Source organism: Pygocentrus nattereri, chromosome 30 (genome assembly GCF_015220715.1).
Source record: "Pygocentrus nattereri isolate fPygNat1 chromosome 30, fPygNat1.pri, whole genome shotgun sequence".
In the NCBI taxonomy this organism is placed as follows: domain Eukaryota; kingdom Metazoa; phylum Chordata; class Actinopteri; order Characiformes; family Serrasalmidae; genus Pygocentrus; species Pygocentrus nattereri.
The window spans coordinates 7,581,534-7,608,801 of record NC_051240.1 but is presented as its reverse complement, the minus strand read 5'-3'; the positions used below and the strand labels follow the sequence as shown (position 1 = coordinate 7,608,801).

The 27,268-nt window shown below is 43.5% G+C and overlaps 1 protein-coding gene across 8 annotated transcripts in view; it reads left to right on the top strand.

Moving 5' to 3' along the window:
- The window catches only part of LOC108424773 (axin-2), a 99,538-nt gene that overhangs the window by 66,955 nt on the left and 5,315 nt on the right, over window positions 1–27,268 (top strand). For 6 of the 8 annotated variants that reach the window (XM_037536512.1, XM_037536514.1, XM_017692994.2 and 3 more), the window contains 9 exons: window positions 6,062–6,918; window positions 12,348–12,488; window positions 16,797–16,899; window positions 20,347–20,487; window positions 21,784–22,250; window positions 22,780–22,956; window positions 23,355–23,570; window positions 24,076–24,168; window positions 26,366–26,539. In XM_037536512.1, coding sequence (XP_037392409.1) covers window positions 6,110–6,918; window positions 12,348–12,488; window positions 16,797–16,899; window positions 20,347–20,487; window positions 21,784–22,250; window positions 22,780–22,956; window positions 23,355–23,570; window positions 24,076–24,168; window positions 26,366–26,539 — 2,321 coding nt within the window. In that variant the 5' untranslated portion in view covers window positions 6,062–6,109. Of the gene's footprint in view, window positions 1–4,360; window positions 4,591–5,329; window positions 5,843–6,061; window positions 6,919–12,347; window positions 12,489–16,796; window positions 16,900–20,346; window positions 20,488–21,783; window positions 22,251–22,779; window positions 22,957–23,354; window positions 23,571–24,075; window positions 24,169–26,365; window positions 26,540–27,268 lie in introns of those variants that run through there. The other 2 variants (XM_017692992.2, XM_037536515.1) reach the window with 2 other exon arrangements.

The following is a 27,268-nucleotide window of genomic DNA, read 5'->3' as shown; positions in this document are numbered from 1 at the left end:
TCTCTCTCTCCCTGTCTCTCTTTTTCCCTCAGATCTCTCTGCAATGACATTGAGAAAGTCATCCGCATTACATGGTGCGAAGCCTATTTGACCACAATGACTTTTTGTAACCGTTTAATATGCCTTAATCATATGAATGGAAAGCATGTCAGAAAAAGTCTCGGAATTGGCTTGTCAATACACGTTTGGAAGAAAACCTCAAAAGCTCACAAATAAGACACTGAGAGGCGTTTGCTTTGTGCCCCTGATGCTCCAGTTTCCTTCACTGTGGCACGACATGACTTAAAAAAAGAAATATATATGTTATATATGCAAGATCAAAGATCTGCGTCTTTGAAGTTAATGTAGAAACAGTGAAATCACAGGAGCAACGTCGTTGGAGTTGCTGATCACTTTCTAATGACAGTCGTTGCTCTTTATAGAGTTAGCTGTGAAGCACTAGTCTCTGCTAAGGCTCTTGTATGGTTTGTTACATTTTCCAAACATGATCATTTACTAAGTTTAACTTTCATAATAACGTGACAAAATACTTGCTTCTTCACATTTAGCCCACAAACAAGTCATTAGAATGGAGCTCGTGTTAGCCTACTAGCTCTTGCTGCCACAATAACAGTGCAGTCTGTACTAGCCTAGCTCGACCTGTTTAGCATTCCACAGTTGTTGTTGTCAGTGTTAGCCTGTCTTAGTATTTGTTGAGTGAACTTGCTAATTTGTTAACAGGTTAGACATGTGGTTTGTAGTTATGCAGTACTGGTGCTAGGTTCTGAGTTGAACATGGGTCCCAGTGAGTGAAATAGACCTATGGAGTTATTGTAGTCTACATCCTATAAGGAGCTCTGAGGCTAAGCGACAGTGTAGCGGTCGGTCACACCCTGTAAACTAAAATGTTTTTAAAACCTGGTATGTTTGTCCTGTGTACATTTTACAGAATGTCTCTGGATCCCCTGAATTCTGAGGTCATTAAGGTCTCAAAATATTAATAATATTATATACATGCTACAATCCTGCTGCAAAGCATGGCTAGTCACCAGCAAAACCAGCTTATGTTGTGTTTTCGCTGCTGGTATGCTGGTCAACCAGTATGCCCATGATGGGTGACCAGCCAAGCCAGCACCAGACCAGCACTGGACTAGTTCATGTTAGAATGCTCAAATGTGGTAGATAAATTATGATGTTAATATAAACACCTAGGGTTAGCTAATCCGACAAACTCCCGAACGGACTCCATTTCCTAGATCACAACAGGAGATCATGTGACCACTCAGCCACAATCGGAGTCTGACTCCATTACCCAGGAGTCTATAGGAACTCACATGACCTGATTCGTCTTTGCCAGGTTCACCTGTCTAGTATGTCACATGACTTTTTAGAGTTAGTATATAAGCCCAGGCTTACTTTAGGTATATTGTGAAGTATTGTTCCCTGTGAACTACTGAGCGTTTATATCTGACTCTCTCTGTTTCTTGTTTTTGGCCCCTGCTTTGATTACCTGTTTCTTGACTTTGTGCCTTATCCCTTTTGTACCTTTGCCTGTCTTTTTGGATCCGTGTTTTGACTTTTTGACCTATCTCTCGACTACGATTTTGTCTTGTTCCTTTTTGAGTTCTAGAGATTAAACATCTCTTTTATTGTGATCTGCTCACATCTGAATTCTGTTACCTCATCACAATATATGATATAGTGACGGCAAAACTTTGCTATTCCAAAAATTCCACCACTTGCTCACTGTGCTACAAACGGGCAATTGTGTGAATGTTTGACTATTTCCAGTCTTAAAGATTGGTCTTTTCTACCTTTTCTTCCTGGGCCAGGCTCACTTTGAAGTCTTTAGTTAAACCGTTCCAAACCAATCTTGTTTTAAATTAGCCTGGAGCGGCAACAGCTAAAGACTTTGTAAACTGTAATGCTGCTGACTTTGGATACTTATTTGTTTTCTAAGTGCAGATTAGGGTTGTGTTTGGAATCTGTTTCTAATAAAGAAATAACAGACTGTATAGTGTGTCACTTTGTAGTTTCTGAGCTCTCTACTTTAACACTGACTCCCTATATAGCTGACTACCAAAGACTCACTATGTACTGCAAATTTATGCAAGTTCCAATGTATAGACTACCATGACAGTCATCATCAGTGAAGTGGTCCACAAATGGCAATTTCATCCACAAATGTAAACAGCTGTCTTTTCTTTAGCATCATAACACTAATATTAATGAATCAACAAGTGCTACTCAACTCAACAGCTGACTTTTCAACTTTTAGTGATAAACAGAGTCCCATTATTTTGTCAATTGGTGTATGATATCTTTGCAGAGAACAACAGTGTTTTGCTAATCCTGGGGTTTTGCTTCAGGCAGTGGATGTTTATTGCTAGACTACCCACATCTTGGAAAGTAGCTCTCCTGAAATTGTCATGCATTGTAGATATAGTGTAATGAGAGTTTAAACACAGCATTCCAAGCACTAATTTGGCTTGGGAAAACTCATCATGGAACAACAAAGATATTAGCTTCATACTTCTTTTGGTAGTACATGGTGGACTGCTGTCTTTTGATCTGGTAGCCAACCCATGCAAAGGTTCTGAAGTCTATATACATATGCCAAATGTATATTAATGAAAGACTGTGTGTTGTGCTTTGCTGTGCAAATTGATTGTGTTTTAACTTAAAAACATAACTAACCTGCTTGAGTTGTTGTGAGAGGAAATGTTACACAGGGCATGCTAGTATACACACTTAAAAAGGGTCTTCACGGGTTCTGTTTAGAATAGAGTTAAGCCCCAAAAAACATTCTTCTAATATTACAAGTTTGACATTGTAACAGGAGCAGAACCTTTTTGATGCTATGCTATAACTGGTTTCAAAAGTTCTCAAACTGTTTTCAGAAACATTATCAATCAACCTGAAAAACTTTTTCACCATGCAAAGCATGAAATGGTTCTATATGGAACCTGTGGTCCTAGACAGAAGCACTGCCTTTACAAAAGAACCCTTAAAGAACTATCTTTTTTTAAATGTGTAGCAAAAGAACTTGTTTAAGACTTTTAAATCAGCAGAGAATATTTGAGGTCCAGTTAAACATGCTGAACATCTTGTGCCCCCAGTCGAGCGTTGAGGAAAATGCCTTTGGACAGCTGGCCTAACTCAAGCATAACACACGTGCCTTAGCTTTTAGACACTTTTTAGGTTCACAGAACAGCTCAAGTTTTGTTATATGAAGACTAATTAATCTGCCTAGTATTTAGATGTCCAACAAAGCAAGAAACATTTATGTGATCACTGAAAAGCAGCGTCTTGTGCAGCAGTTAGCATCTACTGCTAATGGTAAGCAAACGAAAACGTAGCTAGCAAGAAAGCCAAGATTCATGAATTTGCATTGTTTTTTTTTCAACAAATAGTATTAAAATACACCACAGAGAAACCATACTATTATATTGTGTTAGTCAAGTGAAGCACTGCTCTTCCGCAGCACCCCTTGTGATTTTGTTGCTCCACAAATTAGCAGGTTAGGCCTGCACTTGGCTAGCATTTCTGATTTCGCTCTGGAACCAGCGTGGGCTTCAGTAGGAGCTGCCTTCAGCATGAACACCACCACAGTGTCGTATTTACTCGCTGGAAGCTCTGATTTTTCGATAAGTTGGGAGCATATCAACCACAAAAGCAATGGTAGCGGCTGATAATCTGGTACAACAGTCTGCGTTTTCCTTATATTATGTTCTTCAGCCTACACTAGCGCATTAGCACATACTGAGACTTATTTATAGCCAAGATGTTAAAATGGACATAAAAGGTTGTGGCTCTCAAGGTGCCTTGATTGTTTTTTGAAAGAACCAATTGGCTCACTTTAACATTTAACATTGCTCTCCGGGCGCCGTGGATGTTCTGCCCACTGCTCCGGGCAAGTGTGCTCACTGCCCCCTAGTGTGTGTGTTCACTAGCGTGCATGTGGGTGTTTCACTACAGGGATGGGTTAAATGCAGAAGTCTAATTTCACAGTGTGCAAACACAGTGATCAGTGGTTGTCAATTCTATTGAAATTCTATTCTATTCTATTCTATTTGGGTTGCGACCCCTGGCCTTGTGTTATGATCTTGTTTGACTGTAACCAAAGGGGAAAGCCAAAGGGAAAAACTGTAACCTGTTAAGCCATTTTATTTTTTTTAAAAAAGGAACAAATACATAAAAACAGAATACTAACTAAGTGAAAGAGAATCCAGCTCAGAAAATAACTCAGGATGAACCCACTTCAGCCAGAAAATGATGAATTACGGCAAAGCCCCGCCCACTTGTTCACGCCCCCCTCACAGATCCAGAGGAGGATCCAGTGCTCTCTTTAAGGCAGATCAGTGCTGAATGGGACATAAGAAGGTCCGCACCACATGTCTATCTCTCTCTCTCTCTCTCTCTCTCTCTCTCTCTCTCTCGAGGACTTCATACAAACTGTACACCGCATTCCTGACCTGTGTTGACGGATTACTCTTGACCTCGGAGCCTTGTTTCGTGGCTTGGATTATTCCGTTCTCCTCAGTTTAAGGCTGCAAACAAACTCCGGGACGTTTCTTTACTTTTCCACCTCCGAGGAGCCGTGAAAACATGGTATGATCTGCGATCCACGTCGTTTTTCTTCTCTTATGCGGTGTGAATGGCAGCAGTTGAGGAGTCTGTGTGGGCTTGGGGGCTCAGTGAGTCCCGCGGCGGAGTCCGTGTGAACTTTCAGCCTGGACGTGTGGAAGTGATCAGAGTTCTGAACGCGCTGCGCTTGAAACGCCTCTCCGGGCTCGCGCGTGAGTGGTGCGTGGTGTCTTGTTGGAAGCAGTGCGCGAGCTGAGCTGGACACCTCTGCCCGCTCGCGCTGCTGTGCGTCGACGACTCGGTTGCAGATTTCTGCGGGCAGCTCGCGCTCGAATTTTCCCGTTCCACCTTAAAATGGTGCAGCAGTTACGTTCTGGTTCCGCTTAAGGTGGAACGGGGAAATTCGAACAAGGAGCCGACTTCAGCTTACGCTCTCGAGCTTGAAAGATCAAAGACGTGCGGGGCTCGCGCTCGCCGCTCTGTTTCATCTGCGAGAAGTTTTCTCTGCACGTTCCGCACGCGGAGGAGCTCGTGCGCGGTATGGAAGAGTAGAGGGTGCTTCTTTCCTGCTTTTCATGCGTCTCGTTTCATTTATCTGTGGGGTTTAGACCGACCCCGGTGCGTTTTGCTGGAAGGAGGTTTATTTATGTCTGAGCTCGTGCTGGGAAGTTTTTGCAGAACATTTGCGCTTAGAAAGTTACAAAGACGCTGAACGGAGGTTGTTTCTTCCAGTTAAACGTTTGGCAGAAAGTGCGTGGAAGAGTGAGTGATAGTGTGTCTTCGTTGCTGTTTTCCTGATCTAACGCACATCTCCATCGCTTTGTTCTGATTATACTGATCTTGTATTTGCAGAAACGCTCCCTGTGGGGCGAATGCAGGGCTTGAATGGGAGATATGGGCGCTTTCTTCTCTCTGATTGACCCCATCCTGTGTATTTGCGCCGATTTAGGGCAACGCAAGCGATGGAAGAGTGTTGACAGGGGGAGATGCGTGTTGCTTGAGCTTGCTCCGAGGCTGGTTTGTGGCAGTGCAAGGCTTGGGGGAGTGATAAGAGGGGTGCATCTTCTCTGGTTAGCGTGTAGGGAGGTGCTGGAAGAGTGTCAGGAGGTTTGTCGTGCTTTTGTTTGTGTGTATGGTTTGATAAACGCGGGCTTCGTGCTTGCAGAGAGGCTGTGCATGGATGGGTGGTCCGTTAGTGCTTTGCGTCTTCATCGATTTCAACTGATCAAGCCATTTGAGCTCGTTTTGTTCAATGCAGTGTCTAGAAGAGCGGGAGGTGGGTGTGATTCGCAGCTCATCTGGTGCTCGTGCGTGCCTTGCTTTGCGTCGTGCTTTCTTGTGGTTTTTATGAGCGAATCCGTGCCCGCGTGAGCCGGGAAGCTCTGAGGGTTCATCTTCCAGTGGAATCGATGCTAACGGGATAACATGAATGTAGGGCTTGACAGAATGATCCGGTCTTGGACTCTGATTAACCCCCCATGCTTTGTGTTCGCAGACAGGCTCGTGCTGGCGCCGTCCGTAGAGGCACCCGAGCAGGGCGAGCATGAGCCGCGCGCTGGCGGAGCCCGTGGGCGCGAGCTTCCGCGAGGACGCGCCGCGCCCTCCGGTGCCCGGGGAAGAAGGGGAGGGCCCGCGTCGCGTGGCCACGGAGGTCCCGGTACCAGTCACGCTTACGGTCCCGGTCCCAGGCTGCAGCGCGAGCCGGAGGAACGAGGACGGCCTCGGGGAGCCTGAGGGCAGCGCCTCGCCGGACTCTCCTCTGGCCCGCTGGACAAAGTCCCTGCACCTGCTGCTGGGTGACCAGGACGGCGCGCACCTCTTCAAGACGTTCCTGGAGCGCGAGAAGGGCGAGGACGCGCTGGACTTCTGGTTCGCATGCAACGGCTTCCGGCAGATGGACCTGAAGGACGGCAAGACGCAGCGCGTGGCCAGGGCCATCTACAAGAGGTACGTGGAGGCCAGCGGCGTGGTGGCCGAGCAGATGAAGCCGGCCACCAGGAGCTACATTAGGGACAGCATCAAAAAGCAGCGCATCGACTCGACCATGTTCGACCAGGCGCAGACCGAGATCCAGGCCGCCATGGAGGAGAAAGCCTACCAGATGTTCCTCAGCTCGGACATTTACCTGGACTATGTGCGCTCCGGCTGCGAGAACGCGGCGTACGTCCACCAGAGCAGCCTTGCGGGTCTCAAGGTGATGTGCGGCTACCTGCCCCCTCTCATCGAGGACAAGGAGTGGACCTGCGGAGACCTGAAGGCCAAGGCGCTGGCCACCGTGGTGGGGCTTTCAGCCAAGAGCCTGCGGGCCACCATGACCCTAAGGACCACGGAGGGTCTGGAGCGTGGATGCAGGTAGAACTTTCAGATGGGAGGATATGACTTCTTTAGCCTCCTCCTCAATACCTCACCCACATAACCATGTCATTTATATGGTAGTAATTACCTATTAATGTGTAGTAATTACTAAATAATAAGTGAATAATGAGCCTTGTTCAATGAGAGGTCGTGTATCGCTGGTTGATATGTTGTCTGTTAGTGTCACAACAGATCTAGACATAGAGTAGCAACTCTTAGCAAGAATGAGTTCATTAACCCTATTGAAGAAGCGTAGATATCACCAGGTGTCATGATATTCGTTTCTATCTATAATACATTAGATCATGTAGCGGCTGGTGAGTTATATGCCCATAATGGTTGGTAGTAATAACACTGGCTCATGCTCAGCCTTATTTCCAGTTTTAACCTTTAGCGAATAGTGAGCGAAGACACGAGAAGCTTTAGAACTTTATTCGGATTACAGATGGTCATGACAGACCACTCTGTGGCCCGAAACATACGCATATGATTGCGGTCCCCATATGAACAGCTGTATGGCTCCGTATGTTGTCTACAATGCCAAAAATATCATGATTCTTAATGGCATGTTCGCAATACACCGTAGGTTTCATAGTATTTCATTTTTCCAAAGTCAGAACAGTAGTAGTGCCAAATATACTATATATACTATCCCATGAATACAGTGATGTTTGTTTAATGTTTCAAGTACTGCACATGCAGTTGGTCAGTGTTATCTAAGTACTGATATACTCAGAAGGTGTACAGTGGCGCATTGTGACATTATTTGCCACAGTACAACAAAATATTGTCCTATTGCCCTCCATCCATATGTTTATACACTGGTAGATACATGGTTATACATACATAGTAACGTGTGTAGGGAATCTATTAAGTGCAGTCAGTTTGTTTGGAGAGTTTTAAGTATGTGTGCATGTATTTAGCCCTTTGTGAGGACCAAATGATGAAGACATGAACTTTTTGACGTAGCAGGCTCCGCATAAGCGCAGCGGCATGTGCACAAAATCATACAGAAGCAAATGCAGACCCCACAGAAAGCTTGGAACGCATAGCATGCACCATTTAAACGTCACGTTTTGTTTATATAGTGGCTTCTCAAACACAAAATCGCTTTTGAAACTCCATAAACAGAACACTTTAGAATTAAACATAGCAAAGCAGAGACACAATAAGAGAATCTGTGAGAGACGCTCCATATCACCCTCCCTCTCGCTCTCGCTCGCGCACGCACAAACGCATTCTCTCGCACTTGAACTGCAGAAGGGAGATATTTTAGTTTTTGGTCCAAGATGAAAGATAAGCCGTTTGAAGGAAGCCTTTGTGTTCCGTCGTACAGACAAACTTTCCACAGCGCTGTCTCGCAGCTGCACCAGCCTGACACTGAGGGTTGTGTAAAGGGAGAAAAAAAAAAGTTTGGGGTTTTTCTGCGTGATTTTCAATCAAAGGCTGGTTTTAATAGGACTGACCGAACTGGTCTTGGTACATCCACACAATAAAGCAGCGGACATCTGGAAACAATTACAGTGCAATGCACTTGAAGTTTCCCCCCACCACCCCCACCCCCCAGCCCAGTTTCTTTTGTTGTGTCTTAAGACAAATCAGAGGGAGTAAACAGAACGCGTCCTCTCCGCTCTCCGCTCCAGCAGCGCCGCGGCTCTTTTTTCGGTGGGGGGAGGATTTTAAAAGTGGGCAGATGAATACTGCTCCAAAGCTTAAGCAAGAACCATGACCAAACGGTTTCAGACCGTGTGCGCGCGCGTCTCCGTGGAGACAAAGTGTCCTGCTGCTGCTGTTATGAAGACGATGGGGGTTTAGCTGACATGAGGGCATCTCCTGGTGTTTTCTCTCAGAGAGTTAGTGGGAGAGAGAGGGAGAGAGGGAAGCCAGTGAAAGAAAGAGAAGTCAAGTAAAAGTGAGGGAAGAGGAAAGAAGGGAAAGAGAGAGACAAGGGATTAGAAAAGAGAGGGAGAGAAAGACTGGAGAAAGATAAAAGGACAAAGGAGAGGGAGAGAGAGAGAATGACTAATAAAAGAAAAAGAAGAGTGAGAGAATAAGAAGGAAATGGGGAAAAATAGAGAGACTAAACTGAGATAGAAAGAGAGGGGGAGGTAGAGAAACTGAGGAGGGAGCAAGGAAAAGAGGAAAAAGGGAGAGAGACTGAGAGAAGAGAGAAAGAAAAAGAAAGATGGGAAAGAGAAAAGAGTAATAAAGAGCAAGAAGGAAAAGAGAGACTGAGGAGAAAGAGAAGGGAATGGGAAAGAGGGGAGAGGAGACTATGGAGAGAGAATGATAAAAGGAAAAGAGAGAATGACTGAGAGGAGAGGAAAGGGGAGAGGAAGAGTGAAGGGTAATAAGGAGAGACTGAAGGAGGAAAGAGAGACTAAGGAGAGGGAGAAAGGGGAATGAGAGAGAGAGGGAGACTAAATGGAGAGAGAAAGATGAAAAGGGGAAAAAGGGACAGAGACAGAGGAGAGAGAGAGAAAGAAGAGTAATAAAGAGAGGAAGAAGGGAAAGAGAGGCACTGAGGTAAGAGAAAAAGATTGATAACAAGAGGAGCGAAAGAGAGGGGGGGGTGCCTCCCCTTTCCCCACGGTTTGAGCCAGCTCTGTGTCTGTGACGGAGTTTTTATCTGACACATGTGGAACTAATTTCCAGCCCCCTCTCAGACCCCCCCCCCAAACTAACTCAGAGCAGGGCTCTCTAAAGCGGCCTGGCAGAACTGCTTTTTTCCTACAGGACTGTATCTGCTGCTTTTTTGGCTGTTTCTGCTTCTGCTGCCTTTTATCTCCTCTGTCTGAAAAATCCCTCTGACAGAGACTAAGCCAGGTTGAGAGAGAGCGAGAGAGAAAAAGAGAGAGAGGGGACAGGAAAGGGGGAGGAGATGATGAAAGAAGGGAGAGAGAGAGTAGAGTAGGAGGTCAAGGCCTAAGGCTTTAGTCATGCTGTGTCCCTCTTTTTCCCCTCAGTCCCTTTCTTTCTTTTCTTCACTCCCTCTTTCTCTCTCCATTCCTCACTTCTTTCCCTTTTTTCCTCCGTCTTTCTCTTTCGCTTTCTCTCGTCTTTTCTGTTTTTCTTCTTTCTCTCCTTCCCTTCCTATCTTGTTTTCTCTGTTTCTTTTCTTTCCCTTGTTCTTTCTTTCTCCTTCTCACTTTCTGTGGCCTTCTCTTTTCTTTCTTTCTTTCTTTCTCTGTTTCTCTCTTCTACTTCTTTCTCTGTTTCTCTCTTCTACTTCTTTCTGTTTCTCTCTTCTACTTCTTTCTCTGTTTCTTTGCTTCCATCTGTTTTCAGTTTCTTTTCTCTCTCTCTCCCTTGCTCTGCCTTTCTTGCTCATCTCTTTCTTCTCTTCTTTCTCTCTGTCTTTGTTTCTTTTTCTATTTCTTTCCTATCCTCTGTTCACTCTTTTTCTTCTCTTTTTTCTCACACTCTTTTCCTTTCCTCTTCCCTCATGCTTTCATTCCTCTTCTCTGTCTGTCTGTCTCTCTGTCTCTGTCTCTCTCTCTCTGCCCCTACTACAGCAGAGCCTCTTTTTCTCTCTCTGTCTCACTCTTTTCACTCATGGCTCTGCGTAGTAGGCATGTCTCATAAAGTTCAACTCTCTTTTCTCTCCCCTCCCCTCTCTCTCTCGGTCCCCCTCTCTCTCTCTTGCTCTCTTTTTGCCAGGAATGCAGCACAGCAGGAGAGAGGAGAAAGAGAAAAAAAAGGGAGAGAGAGAGAGAGAGAGAATAAAGGAGGGGGATAGAGGACTGGAAAGAGGGGAGGAAGAAAGCAAGGCTTTAGAGAAGAGAAAAGTGCGGGAAGCTTCACCCAAACCAAATAAGAGAGGTGGGGGTCTGTAGACAGCAGAAGAAGGGTGAAGTGGAAGTGCTTGTTGGTTGTTGACACACCGAAGCTGCCCTAACTTTTCCTCCTCCTTTCTTCTCGGCGGGGGTGGACACTGACAGAAAGCTTATAAACACGGCCGATAAAGACTCCGATAGCCAGCCGCCATGAGGGCTCAGAGCAGCTCCGTAACGCTGAACAATGATGGGAAAGGTCACGGTGAAGGAAGAGGTGTCGCAAAGAACATGTCAGCTCCAACCCATCAACAGTTCAGTTAGAGAGTTAAAAAGTTAGTTGTGATTCCATAAATCCTGGGCTTATTATTCCGGTTTTTGTCTTAAAGGGACCCAAACATGAAAAACCAAAGTTTTCTTTTTTTTTTGTTGTAGTATGTAAACAATATTAAAGTTCCAAACTGTTCATACAGTTCAGTTATGGAACTAAGCAGCCTGTTTTCAGTTTAGTTTTTGTGATGTCACAAAAACCATCACATTTACACACATATATTTACCCACTTATTCAACTCACAGCAGTTTAGCCCCACCCATTCATGCTGAAGTTACAAAGTGTTTCACCCTTGACTGCTTTATATATGAAGCATAATACAGGACAGCCAGTTAGAACAGAGCTCATTTGCATACATAATCCTTAAAGGCACAGTAACAAAAAAAACAGCCTGTCTAATTTGAAAGGATAAAGAGACGATTTTAGGCCAATTTAAGACATCTTATATATGGACTTATTATATAAATATATAATCTATCTGTAGTTATAAGAGTGAGGACCCACATATAAGGGTTTAAGAGGGTTAAATTCAAAATAAACAATCATTAAACATGTAAACTTAGGGTAAAAAATGGTAGATAAAGCAAAAATATATCATGATACATTTTCACGATACACAATATCCATCTTGATATTTTATTGTAGAGCTTCAAAACAGACAAAAAAGTGCCACATCTTAATAAATAATGTCAGCTACAAATATTGTAATTTACATTTGACGTATTGGACTAAATCCACATAAACAGGACACAGAATGCTTTCTTTGTAAGAACACTTGCGGTCAGTGTTTTAAGTACTGACAATACTCTGTAATATAGTCCAACAAGCATAATATGACATAATTTATCGCAATAAAAATGAAATATCATCATGCTGCCCAGCCCTTTCTGATGCTCATTTAAAAGTGCACCAAAGGGTTAAAACGTTTGTCAACACATGCTACATACAAATCATGAACCTCGAAAGCTGCAGGCCCACATTTCAGTTCCTCACTCACACTATATAACTTGCCTACTAGTCTCATAATAGTGACTGAATAGTAAGTCTCAATAGTAATAACTCAATAATAAAGCCTACAGTTTAATGAGTTAATCAATTCAACATATATGTAACGGTGTAACTGATGTATTTCATATAATGTATAATCAACATGTCCAGTTTCTAATATTAAACAGCTCAAACATCAATGTCCACAGGCCCAGGCTTATTTTTCAGTAACTACATGGAAAACAATGCAAAGTTATTGTTGTTGTTAAGTCAAAGGTGCAGGGAAATGGAAATGTAGACATTAATAACATGACATTCTGCTGTTGTGTTCTCAGGGCTCAGAGACGGGGTGACCCGGCCAGCCCATACTTTGTGAACTCGGGTCATGTATTTGCGCCAGCCAGCAGCACTAACGACAGTGAGGTGTCCAGCGATGCCACCACGGATGACTCCATGTCCATGACGGACAGCAGCGTGTAAGTGGCCTGAATGTTTTTTATCATTTGTATATTTTATTAGGGCTAACATTAACGCTGTTGGAGGAAAACCGTCCCAGATGTCTGTTATTAAGATGCTGGTAAGCAGGGATTGATAGAGCAGTAAGGATAGTTGTTCATAGGACCATCTCTCATTGTTGGACGTGGTGAGAGTCCTGGTGTTGATCTTCAGTTGAGTGGTGAAGAAAGTGGGATTAGCTTCTGCATTAGCATTACAGAATTTGTGTAGTGTTAAAAATGCAGTAAAATGACTAAAATGCAGCTACTGAAGGGGCAGTCGTGGGCCGGAGGTTAGGGAACCAGCCCTGTGACCGGAAGATTGACAGTTCAATCCCCTCGGCTGACAGTCTGTGACTGAAGTGCACTTGAGCAAGGCGCCTAACCCCCAATTGCTCCCCGGGTGCCGTGGATAGGGCTGCCCACTGCTCCGGGCAAGTGTGCTCACTGCCCCCTAGTGTGTGTGTTCACTAGTGTGCATGTATGTGGGTGTTTCACTGCACGGATGGGTTAAATGCAGTGACAAATGGTTGTAAATTCTATTCTGATTCTATTGAAGCGCAGTGACCCAGGGTCACGTTAATGTTCTACTTTTCTGCTTTACAATAAATACATCCTCAAATATCGTTCAAGTCGAAACGATATGATTGTGAGCAACTGTCTGCCGATAGCGATATTCTGATATTATCACTCATCTATAATAGACTGGCTTTGGACGGGCAGAGCACTAGCTTAGCATTAGCAAATTAGCCAGTTGCAGCATGTAACAGTGTTTAGGATGATTTTTTTTGTTTCTTCCCCAAACTTTGTAAGAACTCTTAAGCAGCATTCGTACAAATTCATTAGGTTTCTTTTCTGTTCCCATCCCAGCAGCCTATTTTTGAGTGTTTGTCTGTTTTTCTCATCATTATCTCACTGTTTCCTCTTCACAAATCTGCACCGCAAAATTAGCTGTTTGGTCTTAAGTCTATCTCAGTGAGAGTTTTTTGTTGGGGGGTGGTGTGGTGGATGGGTTTGGCATCGCATGAAAGCGGGGCTTACCCGCTCGGCGTTGCCGCGGTTTCTTCCCAGCAGCCCTAGCGTGATGAGATCAAGTGTCAGAGCGCGTTTAGTTTGGAGAAACAGGCGGGGGGTGAGGTGGGTAGTGGGGGGGGTGGTGTTAGACGAGCGTTTCTCATTCCTGGACTCATGGACAGCTCACCTGGGGTTTCCAATACTAGGATTAGCATCACACTCCCTCATCATGAACCCTCCAACACCCCCTCTCCCCCCGCCTCATCCCGCCCCCCCTCTGTTTTTCAAAGGAGCCTTGCGTGGTAGCAGGGAGCCACAGAGAAGGGAGTGAGGAATAAAATGTGTGGAGGATGAAAGGCTTAGCTGAATGGCGCTCTTGGCCCATTGTTCCGCTCACAGAGCTTCGGAGAAGGGGGGCAAGAGGGAGTCTGACTGCTTTGAAAATTAGTTGCACAACTGAATCATTTGGGGTGGGGGTGGTGGTGGTGGGGGGGCATACACAGAAGAGAACGAGCGTCTCAAAACCCCGGTTGTTTTCTCTTTAAAAACCAAAAAATGCAAAACTTTGCTAAAGTAACAAAGCATCTGCGTCGCTAATCTGTCCACTTCTCACTCCAAGAACTAGTTCCAAAAAAGCTAACACGGCTAGTAGGCCCTGAAAGCCACTAGCCGCTAATTAGCATGATGTCATTTGCATAATGCTAATTAGGGGGGCTACTCGGCCCTCGCCCATCATTAGCCACGTTAGCGTGAGAAATTTGATTTCGATCAGACCGCCGCTCCATTAAAGGAGGCGTTCTTCACCCAGATATGCTAATGTGGCTAACTGTGAATGAAAACTGAGGGTGGCCAGGTAACGTGACCTCATTTGCGCAGCATCTCCGGCCCCCTCTAGCCTTCATTCATGCTTTTGCTTTAAAACAAGGGGCTGATTTCGATCAAACTGCCACATTAAAGAAGCATCATTTCTTCACGCAGACATGCTAATGTGGCTAGCCAAGCTGGTGACCAGCATGATTTGCACATTGACTCCCACTAGCCTGCCCTCGTTGTTTTACTGTAATGGAGTAGTTTGATTTTGATCTGAACTGCTCCATGACCTTCATGCAGACATGCTAATGTGGCTAACACTGAAGGAAAACAGCTGGTGCCCAGGTAGCATGACCTCATTTGCACATCATAACTCAGCCCCACTAGCTTTTATTCATTGTAAACAGTCTGATTAGCATTTTTTGTGGAGCTTCTACTTTAATAAATGTTAATAAAAAGTCCATGACTCAGGGTTTTTGGTTAACGTAGCAACCAGTATTGACCAAAGGAGCTGTCACATGGCTGATTAATGTGCTTTACCGCTGAATTGCTTGAGGACAATGTAACACAGTGCACGCTTCGCTGCTTGGCCCACAATACTTTATCTCTAGTATTAAAATACATCACAACCTAAGCTGTATGTTGGCGTAAGTAAACACCCTGCATGGTTTTGCTTTTAGAAGATTACCACTATTTTCCTGCTTCTTTTTTTTTTGGTTACTTTACAGATGAGTTAAATCACAAAGTCTCATTTTTATGCAAGTAACTGAATCTCTGTGATAAACTTGTATTGAAAAAAGGCTCCTGCTAGGCTTGCCCACAGATGGCTGGACTCTAATAATCTCTTTTGGTCCTTTCTCCTCCTGCCGAATGAAATCACTCTTGCTCCTGTCCCATTGAGAGGACAGTAGGATTTTTACGATGCTTAAAAGACGCAGCACACATTTGAATCTCGGTTCCAGATAAAGGAAAAAAAGGAAGGGTTTGGGGAGGGGGGACTGATCACACCCCCTTTCTTTCTTTTTTTTGCTTATATCTTATTTATGGATTTACTTGGACTCTGGGGAATGCAGCAGTGCCAACTTCAAACATTACCTTATCTTACAAACCAACCTTTTGATGTTAGTGAGATCTGAGGAGCCGCGAGAGGCTGTTGCCAAATGAAGATGGCAGGGAGCGCATATGCGCATGAGTGTGAGATTTCAAAGAGGGGAGAGAGAGAGAGAGAGAGAGAGAGAGAGAGAGAGAGAGAGAGAGAGAGTGAGTGAGAGAGAGTGAGTGAGTATGGAATAGGTCAGACTCTTCACTCTTCGGAGTTTAGATGTAAATAGCGTCTGACTGAAACAGCAATTCTGGGCTGATGGAAACGAGTCTGGACAAGACAAAGCTACGTGACAGAAATGTGTCGTTTAGTGTGTTTAATCATAAAAGGGGGAAATTTGAGGTTTGCGCTCCAGCCTGAATGTGAACAGCCTGCGGTTAGTGCACTGTTCTTATCATATTAGTGCTGGCTAAAAGTTGTCCTAAACTGCTTAAAAATGACTGTCAACAAACCAAGTTTGTAATAAAAGACAATAACTTAAACATTAAACCATCAATAACGTACATTCACTGCCTACATTCTCTACTCCAAAACAATCTCATCATTAAAGGAGATTTATTCATAAGAAGATTTATCTGCATTTTTATGTAAGTAAGTGGTTGAAATGTGAGTCTTTCAGAGTGGTTTGATTCACAGTGGTGATGATAGGAACCAGGGGTCTACAAAGAAAAAAATACCCTGTAAAAAATCTGTAAGTTTCTAGAACAGAGCATTTCACATGAGACTACTCCAAATGGCTTTGTTTGCATTTTAACCATTTAATTATACAGAAATTCTGAAAAATTAGTGCCTTTAAGCCACTTCACATTCAACAGCGTGATTTCAGGATTAGCTATTAGAAAGTGAAGCCCGCGGTCTTGGTGTTTGTTCCGTGTGGTGTTGGTGGATTGCTCCAGCCTTTGATTCCTCTGAAGCCCTCAGCATGGGAGAGAGCTGATGGTGATGTCACTTTCGACACTTCAGGCAGTAAACGGTGGCCCCCAGGGGCCCATCAGAGGTCATTAGGCCCATCTGAGGTGTGTTGTGTTGCTAATGTCCTTAATGTTGTAGAAACTGAAATGGCTGGGGGTTAGTGGTTGGTGGTGGTGGTAGCGGCAGTGTTGATGGAAGAGGTACTGAAGTTCTTCATCAGGGGAGAAGGTCGTGGTATGTGCCCATCAAAGCAAGTTTCCTCTCTCAGAAATGTTTTTGAATAATAAAAGATAATAGGTCAGCAAAGCGTTTCCAAGCCAAACCAGCCCTCCTTTTGTTCTCTTAGGAGAACGAAACTCGATGCTCTGTTTAGTCTGAAGTTGAAGAGTTTTTTATATTATTATGGATGTCCATGGTCCGGTCTTTTAAAGCATACTTTTGTTTTCCGACAGAGATGGGATTCCTCCATACAAGCTGGGCACGAAGAAGCAGCTACAGCGGGAGATGCACCGGAGCGTCAAGATCAACGGACAAGTTTCGCTCCCCCACTTTCCCGTAAGACTCGTCCCTATTTTCCCCCTACATCCTCCACTTCTCCCACCATACTCCCAGATCAATGGCTCCCACTGCCAGCTGGGTCCTTCTCCCCATGTGGCAATGGTGTTTTATTTTTCCTAGCTCATGTTTTGACAGAATATTATATTCTTCCGCTTCCCTCATTTTCATATAAAAGACTATAAATGAAAGACAGTATTAGCATATGAATTTTTTTCTCCACTCTTTCAACACGCCCCCCCCCCCCCCCCCCCCCCGCCTCAAGTATCTCTATAGTTGTGAGGACATAAATATACCGATGCTTTTGCACCCCTGCTCTTGAGTGACGATGATGTTTCATTCTGATTAGTTCTAATTCTAGAGCCTCAGTTAGATTCTAGAATTAGTCTACAGTTCTGATTCTGGAATCTAATTCCAGTTCTGATTGTAGCCTCTAAATTCAGCTTTATTGTAGAATCTAGATTAATTTCTCTGATTCAGATTCTAGAATCTGACTTTGATTCTGCAACTGGAACCTGACTCCCAGTTCTGATTGTAGAACCTGACCCCAGTTCTGATTCTACCCTCTAAATCCAGTTCTATTGTAGAATCGAAGCCCATTTCCTTAATTCAGATTCTAGAATCTGGCTCTGATTCAGGAACCTGACTCCAGTTCTGATTCTAGATCTTGACTCAAGTTCTGATTCTAGCCCCTAAATGCAGTTCTATTGTAGTAACTAAATCCATTCAGATTCTAGAATCTGACTCCAGTTCTGATCCTAGAACATGACTCCAGTTCTAATCCTAGAACCCAACTTCAGTTCTCATTCTGGATTCTAAGCCCAGATCGGACTCTAGTTGTAGATCCAGATCAGAGGTGCCAAAATCTACCGGCCCTCAGAGTTTAGTGCTGGAACTACTAAAGATGGTAAAAAGGGTTCTTTGAAATTATACCAGAGAAGAACCAGATGGATGGTTCTTTAAAGACTATGTGAACTTCTACACAATTAAATGGTTCCATCCCAGTTGAAAGGCTTTCCCCCAAGCCAAGAACCATTTAGGAACCCTTATGTGTAAGAGTAGATCAGATTGGGCACCACTGTTCTAGGCTAGTCTCAAAGGTATGATGCAGTGGGGGCCGGTGATGTTCCAGAGGTCAAGTGGTCAGGATCTGGAAGCGAGAGCGGTAGCTGATGCTCGGCGAATCAGCCGGCTAACTCCCCCCGTCGACTGGCCTTTGATCACAAGCTGAATGCAGGCAGCTTGTGTGTGGCTTCTTTGGTGACAACCTCCAGCCGAGAAACCCCCTCCCTCTTCTCTCTCTGCGTGTTTTTGTCACAGTAAACCCCCCCCCCCCCCTTCTGCCCCTCCCCCGTCCCCCCTCTCTCTCTCTCTCTGATCTCCCCATGGTGTTCGGCTCAGCGGGCTATGGGAGTGCGTTTGGTAGAAGGAGGAGGGCTTTTATTTTTTTGAAGCTGCAGCTCATGAGTTTTTGCAGTGTTTGGTGAGGTCGAAGGTTGCAGTGGCAAAAAACAGGCAAAGTCACTTTTTTGTGTGGATGTGTTTTTTTTCCTCCTCCTTCTTCCTCTCTTTCTTTTTTTTTAATCTCCCCCTCCTGATTTTAGGCTTTTCTCCCATGATGCACCGGGCCCCAGGCAGCAGGGGCCCCATGCAGCCGGCACAGGCTCTTGTCGGAAGCTTCTTTTTCTCTCCTTTTCACTTTCTTCTCCATTTCATCCATTCATCCTCGCGACGAGGTAGAAGAACCTCACAGACACAAAAGTATAAAAAAAAGTAAAGTTTGCAAAGAACACTGTGTCATCTGTTTATCCTTGCAATAAATGGAAAGTATTAAGAAAGAATAAATCAAAGAAATGAAAAAAACGACAGGAAAAAAACAGGAAAACAGTTTAAAAATGTCTCAGTGTTTACAAAGGATTCTGGGACAACTGTACTGTACTGAGGTGTTTTATGCTCGTTCATCCTTCCTTCTCTTCCGTTTGTCTTTGCCACAAAGAAAAGGAACCACACAAAAAAGGTAAAAGTAGTAAAGCAAAAAACAGGAAACAGCGTCAGGATTCTGGGACAACTGTACTGTACTGAGGTGTTTTATACACAGCGAGGAAACAGATTACCGCTCCTCTCTCTGATCTCAGTGGTCCTCGGCTCCACTCTCCGTCCCTCCATATCTCCCTCCATCCTCTTCCTCCTTTTTTTCTCCTCTTCTTTTAATTTTGTCCCCCTGCTCCTTTTTTTCTGTCTATCTGGCTTTTATTCTGAGATTTAAAAGCCTGTCCCCCCTCCCTTGCCCCCACTCCTTGCATGTGTTTGATGTTTGACAAGGGTTCTTTGAAGCTGGCTGACTTCAGAGCCTCCACGCTGATGGCTTGGGTGGTGTGTGTGTGTGTGTGTGTGTGTGTGTGTGTGTGTGTGTGTGTGTGTGTGTGTGTGTGTGTGAGTGTGTGCCGGTCCAGCTTTTGCCCAAGGCTGGCGGTACTGTTGGCAGTTGGCATTAAAGGAGGAAGAGGAGAGGAGAGAGATGAAGGGTATTCGAGGATTCAGGGTCAGTGTAAGAGCTTAGGTTCTAGATGGAAGCACTAAGAAATGTACAGACGTATGTGCTGTATATCAGTTTACTCTGTACCCTGTTGGTCTACGTCTCTATTCCTGGAAAGCCACACAGTTTAGCACACTTGATGTAAAAAGAGTTGGAGCTGAATTAGTACCTGAGGAGTTTGTGTAATGTAATTTGTTAGGATTTGATTGATTGGTTTGGGATAAAGCATCTGTGTAATTTCCCAGAATTTCCTTGGATAGCCTGGATTGAAAGCCCATAGGCCAAATGTTTATGCCAGCGTCAGACCTCAGGGCTCGCTCAATAACAATGACAACATGGCAGAATTAGCAGGTTTAGGTAGCTTTTGTTATTCCATTAGTGTTACGTGAAAACCATTCACTCCACACAGTTTAGATTCATACTGGATAAAATCACCTCATAATTATTACTGTCAAGAGTCTAAAGACTACACCCACTGCAGATTCATACTGGATTAAAATCACTTATTCAGTGATTTATATATAATCAGTTATTAGTGTCAAATGGTATGAATTATACATATTGTAGATTCATACTGGATTAAAATAACATAATTATTACAGCCAGACTGTAAAACTAAACACACTGCAGATTCATACTGGATTAAAATCACTTCACAGTTATCACTGTCAGACTGTAAAAACTACGCACATTATGGATCCGTACTGGATTAAAATCACCCTGTCGCTAATCACTTAAATTACAGAACCTCCCTAGATAAAACTAATCCAGCTCCAGTAGAGCTTTAGTCTATTAGCCAATTATGAAATGCTTCAGCAATCTTCTGATCTTTGATTACCGCAATCGACTACAACCAGCTACACCTCCCTCTTCCACTCTAACTCACTCTCTCCTGTGTTTATGGCCCACAGAGAACACACCGGTTGCCACGAGAGATGGCTCCAGTAGAGCCGTCTGCGTTTGCTGCGGAGCTGATTGTCCGGCTCGAGAAGCTGAAGCGCGAACAGGACACACTCAGCTGTCTGGAAGAGAGACTGCAGCAGATACAGGAGGTGAGGGATAGAAACATTTTCATATCACTGTTTCATATAACTCTGTTACTTTTTCTCTGGGTAGCAACAGTGACTTTGTTTCTTAGCAGTATCTGAGCTCAGGACTAGCTTTCTCTCTAACCTATTGGTAACTAGCAATAGATAGATAGACAAAGAACTTCTTCTAAGTCGCTCTGTAATAAATGCTGTAAATGTAAATCACTGTCTCTATATTTCTCTTTATGTTATTTTAGGTCTGTACACCCAAGATGACTTAGATTATCCCATTAACACAGCAAAACCAACACAGTAACATTGAAATAACTTAAATCATTTTGACTGGGCAGGGCAGCATTCAGCCATGTCACATCACAGATTCACTATTATATTTTTAATGTATTGCAAGGTATATCACAACTTGTAGCAATATCAAAGCAATAAGATGTTTTGTCCATGTTATGCAGCACTATTAAATGTTATTATAAGGTTATTAAGCAACTGTCTGTTTGCTAGAAACTTATATCAGTGCCTGGTAGTGTCCATGCACAGCTCATATCCACACCTCATCATGCTTAGTCCAGTAATCAAAGGCTGAAAAGCCTCTTTTGATGGAGGACCTGAGGGCAGCTCTTCTGCTAAGTGCCCAGGCCTCACCCTCTCAGCCCCTTGAGTCATGTGACCTGTGACCCTTGAACTGTGTAACACTACTAGAAGTGTGCATGATGTACTTAGACAGACAGCAATGTTGTCTGAAATTACTGATCATTAAGTGCTCATTAAGAAGCCGATGGATCGAAGTGTGGAGTACTAGAACTGGCCTCAGTTTGGAAATTCTTATGCCTTAAAATTAGAAATCTCAAGCGCATAATGTCAGGGGCACTTAAAAGTTACTATTATCATTTTTGATGTATTTTTATATGCAATTACATAATTACTTACTTTTTATTACTGGTTACATAATGAAGTACATGTACATTTCATCTACATTCTGCATTAACTTCAAGTCTGACTGTTTCCACTAGTTTTGATGTCAAATTATGACAAAAAAAAACACAGCAGTCGTGTAAAGGATGTTTTTTTTTCCACAAAAAAAGACATGATGGCATTTCAACAAAGTCAAATCATAGCAAATTGGTATCTCGTTTACTCACAAACTCAAATGTGGCATGGATTTAAACTTTAGCCTCTGCATTTTCACACAATTTCTACTTCTCAACTTCAGTACTGAGAAATAATTCATATAAAATAACATGACATTCATCCCAATTGCTGGAGTTTGCTTAACCTAAGTCCTGACGTATGATGTATGCTCCATAGGAAGAAGAGCGAGATGAAAGTGAGTTAGCAGGCCCCCAGCAGCCTCCTCCCTCCCTCAGCCTCCTTCCGTCCGGTTTCTGTGAGGAAGACCCTCAAGCCATCCTGGATGAGCATCTCTCCAGGGTCCTAAAGACCCCCGGCTGTCAGTCCCCTGGCGTCCCCATCTATTCTCCTCGCTCACGCTCCCCAGACCACCACCATCACCACCAGCACCATCACCAGGGCTCTGGCTCCAGCTCCTTATCCACTGGACCCTACTCTATCCCAGGCAAGATGCCTCCAGCAGGCCCGCGACCCTCCGCCAAGCACATCCACCACCACTACATCCACCACCACCACGGAGCTCCACCCAAAAGCAAGGAGCAGATTGAGGCAGAGGCAGCACATCGAGTGGCTCAATGTTTGGGCTCAGCAGGGTCAGATTACTCCTTCCAGCGATGCCACAGTCCAGCAGAGCTCACAGCAGGGTGGGTTTCGGTTACCACAATCACAGATGCCACGACATATGAAATTTCTTGCATCCTGAATTATAACATAGGCCAAAATACATTTTCAAATGTGAAAATCCTAAAAAAAAGTCATTCTACTATAGTTACATTTATACTTTCAGTCATGTTTGTATATTGATTATTTGTATTTTTTAAATAATTCAGAATTGAACTAACTAAATCGGACTGAATCGAATGATGCTGAAATTTAAGATTACATGATCTGAATTGAATGAGAATCAAAACAAGTCATTGTGAGGACAGACATTTACACCTTTATAATGTTATCTTGACTGATAACACATCATTTTCACATGTTCCTCAGTTACAATGATTTTCAGTTTTAAGGAACATTTTTAAGAATATAATTATGCTGTTTTCTCCTATGTCAGTTGGGCATTGAGTTCTAAATGTTCAGAAATTAGTGATGCTTTGCTCTCAAATGCATGTAAATGCAGTGAAGATTGTTCCATAATCACTGTTTCTGGTTGCTCTTGTTCTTTTTTAGGAAAACCAGCATGTTGTCAAAGCGTCCCAGTAAAGCCAGTGATGGGATGAGCGTGTGCCAGTCCAGTGGAGAGGGAAGCAGCTCCCCTCAGCTGCCCTTAGATGGTACAGACAGGTCACAGAACGTGTGGCAGTGGATCCTGGAGAGCGAGAGGCAGAATAGGCACAAACCACACAGGTGAGTCACATGAGCACACTGCTGCTTTAAAGTGATGAACTGGGTTATTTAGAATTGACCGGTTTTTTGGACCATTTAGGGGTCTGTACACATTGATACATGTACACATGATATGGCCAGTTTTGAAAATAAAAATTAGTTCAAATCATTGAAATATGCTACAGGCTGTCGTCGTTGTCATAGCCAAACTTTGTATCTTCAAAATGGGAACTTTACAGTTCTTGGATCTCAATGCATGTTCATATAATATAACAAGTAATTTTGGACCACTTTTCGAATGATAACGTGTTAAGACTATTTAGTAATGCATCAGAAACTCATGATAGACACTGTTAGCTGTAAAATACAAGTCAGCTGTTCAGAAGATCACATGTAATATATTTAACCTTTCTCCACAGTTCCCAAGGCCTGAAGAAGACCCACCCCACAGACTCATCCTCAAAAACACCCTTATGGGGCGGTGGAGGAGTAAATGCTCACGTCCGGGGGCACCATCCCGGGCACCCTTTCGTCCAGGACCCTACTATGCCTCCTCTGCCCCCACCGAACACTCTGACCCAACTTGAAGAAGCCTGCCGAAGATTGGAAGAAGCCTCCAAACCTGCTAAACAAAGGTACAGGTGTCACACATGGCCATGCATAAACGTACTGTCAGCCCAGCTTAATGTATTTACATTGTATTACTTTAGAGTCACTGGGGGAACCTTAGTTGTTTTCTCTGTTCTTGCACACCTAATCAGCTAATCAGTGGCCATTTCAGGAAAAACACTCAAATGCGCAGGACCAGCACTGAATACTACTGAATCCGACTGTTGCAAATACATTTGTCACACAATGTGTTCTGCAAATCCTGACATATACATCAGTTCCCTACTTGTGAAGTGTTCTTAGGTCTTTTCATAGCACTGACATTGTTTGACAAGAATATGGCCCAAGAACACTTCACAGTGTTATGACATTCCATTTGAAGTGTAACTGAACTATATTCTTATGCTACTCAAAAATGTCAAAGGAAAAGTCCTGCCTAGAAGTCTCCATCGCAGTTTGTTTCACGATTATTTGGAATCTGTCAGCTCCATCTCTTCTTCTAACACATAACTCTATCTCTTCAACCCGCAGGCACTCAGCATCCAGCCTGCAGAGAGAAAGAGTGCATCCGTCTCTTTTTCCCAACAGCTCCGCTCTCATCAGCCCTGCCCTGCAGATGGATGAGTACGTATTTACTTCATTCCAGTTCTAACCTTTATTTAAGGCAATCATCTTCTTTTAAACTTCAATTATAAAAATGTCAAAATTGAATAGAAATGTGTTCATGTTGACTCAATTCATATCTACTCACGTCTAACTCTATTTTCCAAAAAATTGACAGTTTTAAGGCTTGGCTCTGTCCACAGTTGGCACAAGCGTATATCACTGAGAAGCTTATTTCCTCTAGAATCTGACTAGAATATCCAAATATGTATATTTACTGCATACAAACAACACCGCTCACACAAATGGTGTATTTCAATTTTTATTCACAAAATCAGCTTTTCTGTACAATCAGAAACAAAAATCTCAGCTTCTGGAACACATGCATCCTTTAAATTGTACCTGCTCATTTTTAACCCTGTTCTGAAGGTTATAGCAGAAGGATTTCTTAATATCGTAATGCTAGATTTTGTACCACAAAATTACTTGAAATACATTTAATAATAGCAGTTCAGTGCTTCCTACATTAAACAATACAACAATTCAATCTTGTTATGCCTTTACAATAAAATAAACATGTTTAAATAGATATTGTCTCCTTTGCACATCTAAACGTAATATTTTGCAAAACTTCCAACACAAAATTACCTATAAGAATATCAATAATTAGCTGGCAAAGTTGATTCATTCTGATTCATCGTGATGTCTATCATTCTAAAAAATTACCCTATTCACCTGTAGTGTCTTGCTTTAAACAGGCTGTGTCCTCCCTACACAAAGGAGCCCCACGATTTAAGTTGCAGACAATAAAACTGGCCTCCTAGTTTTAACAAGCCCTGCAATATTTTTGCCACTCATCTCAGTGTTCTGCGGCTCCGTTTGATGTTTGGCCACAGCCACCTGACACACAAACACATTCGCAGGCTCTTCTGAGCTTTAATTGGCTGACCTTTAGCCGGCCAGCTGTCTCAGGGCGAAGCATCGCCATCTGAAGCCGTGCTAACAAAGACCTGGAAGTGAATGAAAAGCTTCATGGCTCTATTGGGGTGGGCTTGCCCTTTGGCCACCCCCGTGACACATGTTGGTCCAGTCCGGCCTCGCCGAGCCTGCCAATGCACCACTGTGCACAGGTTGAGCTGGACCATGGCGTGGATGGGGAGGGAGGTGGAGGGTGGGTGGAGAAAGGCCGAATCAAAAGCCTGTTGGGGTCTCTTAGCGAGTGGTCTGATGATTTGTGCAAAGACCAGTCATTGACACAAAGCCCCATCATCCATCAAACGTGGGCAGCGCTGCCAGAGCCATCTCACTCAGCACAACAGCCCTGCACCGCCTTCACATGAAAGCTAATCACACGTTCCACACTTCTCAGCCTCGATTGTCTTTGCTTCACTCATCAAGGATGTGCTTTCGTAGGTTAAAGAAAACCAGTTCGGCTAGTGCAGAATTCTGCTTGGATTTAAAGTAGTGAAAAATGCACAACTGGGTGAATGTGTTGAATGTCATAGCACCTTCACAGCTCTCAGTTCATTACAGATTGTCCTGAAATTGGGGTATTTTGGATATCACAGTATAGTGATTACTTCGGATGAATATTGCTGGGCCCAATAGCAAAATGTAGTAATTAACTTACAGTTTTTTACTTCTGGACCAGCACTTCACAGTATTCATCAACAGCAATACTGATGATGTCACAGAATTCTGTAATATACAGTTGTTTTTACCATGTACTCTGAGCATCTTCACCAATTTCCATGTTATACATTGGCCTGCATTATTTTATTGTCCAGTGTGTTTTGATTATACTGCAAAGTGTATTACACTTGCAATATGAAGCAGTTTAATCACAGTACTAGTTTTTATTCATATCATGCAGCCATATTTCCAACTAAGCCTGTCAGAGTCATTACGTTTTAGCTGACAGTTAATTGCCCTAGAAATAATTGTGATTAACAGTTTAATTGCCATTAAAGTAGAAAGCAAAATGGGACAAAAACTGACAGATTAGCCATCTTCTTAGATACATAGCTCTGCTCAAAAAACACACCTCAAGCTCAAATAAACAAATATTATTCCCTGCCACCCACTAAAGGTGTGAGGTCAGAAGTTAGAGCTTTTGTTGTTTGTTGTAAGTGTTAATGCCTTGTTCTTTCTTTTGTTTGCATCTGATGACTGGTCTGTTTACAACTCGGCGACTCAACACTGTATCTTTCCTCCACAGGTGGAAGGAACAGCGGAGACCCAGTGCTGTTCACTCCAGCTCCCCCTCTGGCTCGGAGCTGGTGGTCACCTATTTCTTCTGTGGAGAGGAGATTCCTTACCGCAGGCTCATGAAGACCCACAGTCTCACACTCGGTCATTTTAAAGAGCAGCTCCGAAAGAAAGGCAACTACAGGTAATCCATAGTACTCATGTTTCAGAAACAGGGTCTTTAACGTGGTGGTGGTGATTATGATTGATTATGATTCTCACTATATGCTTTTTTGGTGCACAGTAGTCTCGGTAGTTGAACAGAGACAATAAAAACTATGTACAAAGTTTGAGAAAAGCCTGAACATTTTATTTTGATCAGTAAATGAGCAGATACATAATTGTGCATAATAAAAATAGATTTTCTGTATTATAATTACTTTTAACCGTCTGAAATCAGTGCAAGTTGAACCTTCAGATCCGTGTGTCACTATGGAATGAGACATGTTTAAACCCCTAGTGTGCATTATAGATATAAAAAGGGAAAGGCCCCTAACAGCAGGAGCACAGGGTAAGCTCACCATGGTCAAAGGAAGGGGGACGGATTGTGTTTGGTCACTGATTCCCATGCTAAGGCATTCTTAATAAGCAAGGCTTTGAAGCCCGAGCTCTATTATTTTCTGCCCAGTGAGCTGCTGTGTTTGACAGCCTCTCAGATTCCTCCCAGGATTACATCAGCTGCATCAAGGGCACCTTCTGCCCCCTTCGCTAACCTTCCACAGGCGCGCATCTTCAGCATGAGAAATTTGGAACATTTACGGGGCCCCTTTTGAACTCGGCCTCGAAACAGGAGGATCTCAAACGGCAGCTTAGGACGTCTAGACAGCAGCTGAAATGCTTTCCTTTAAAGGGCCTGTATCATGGAAAACCAAAT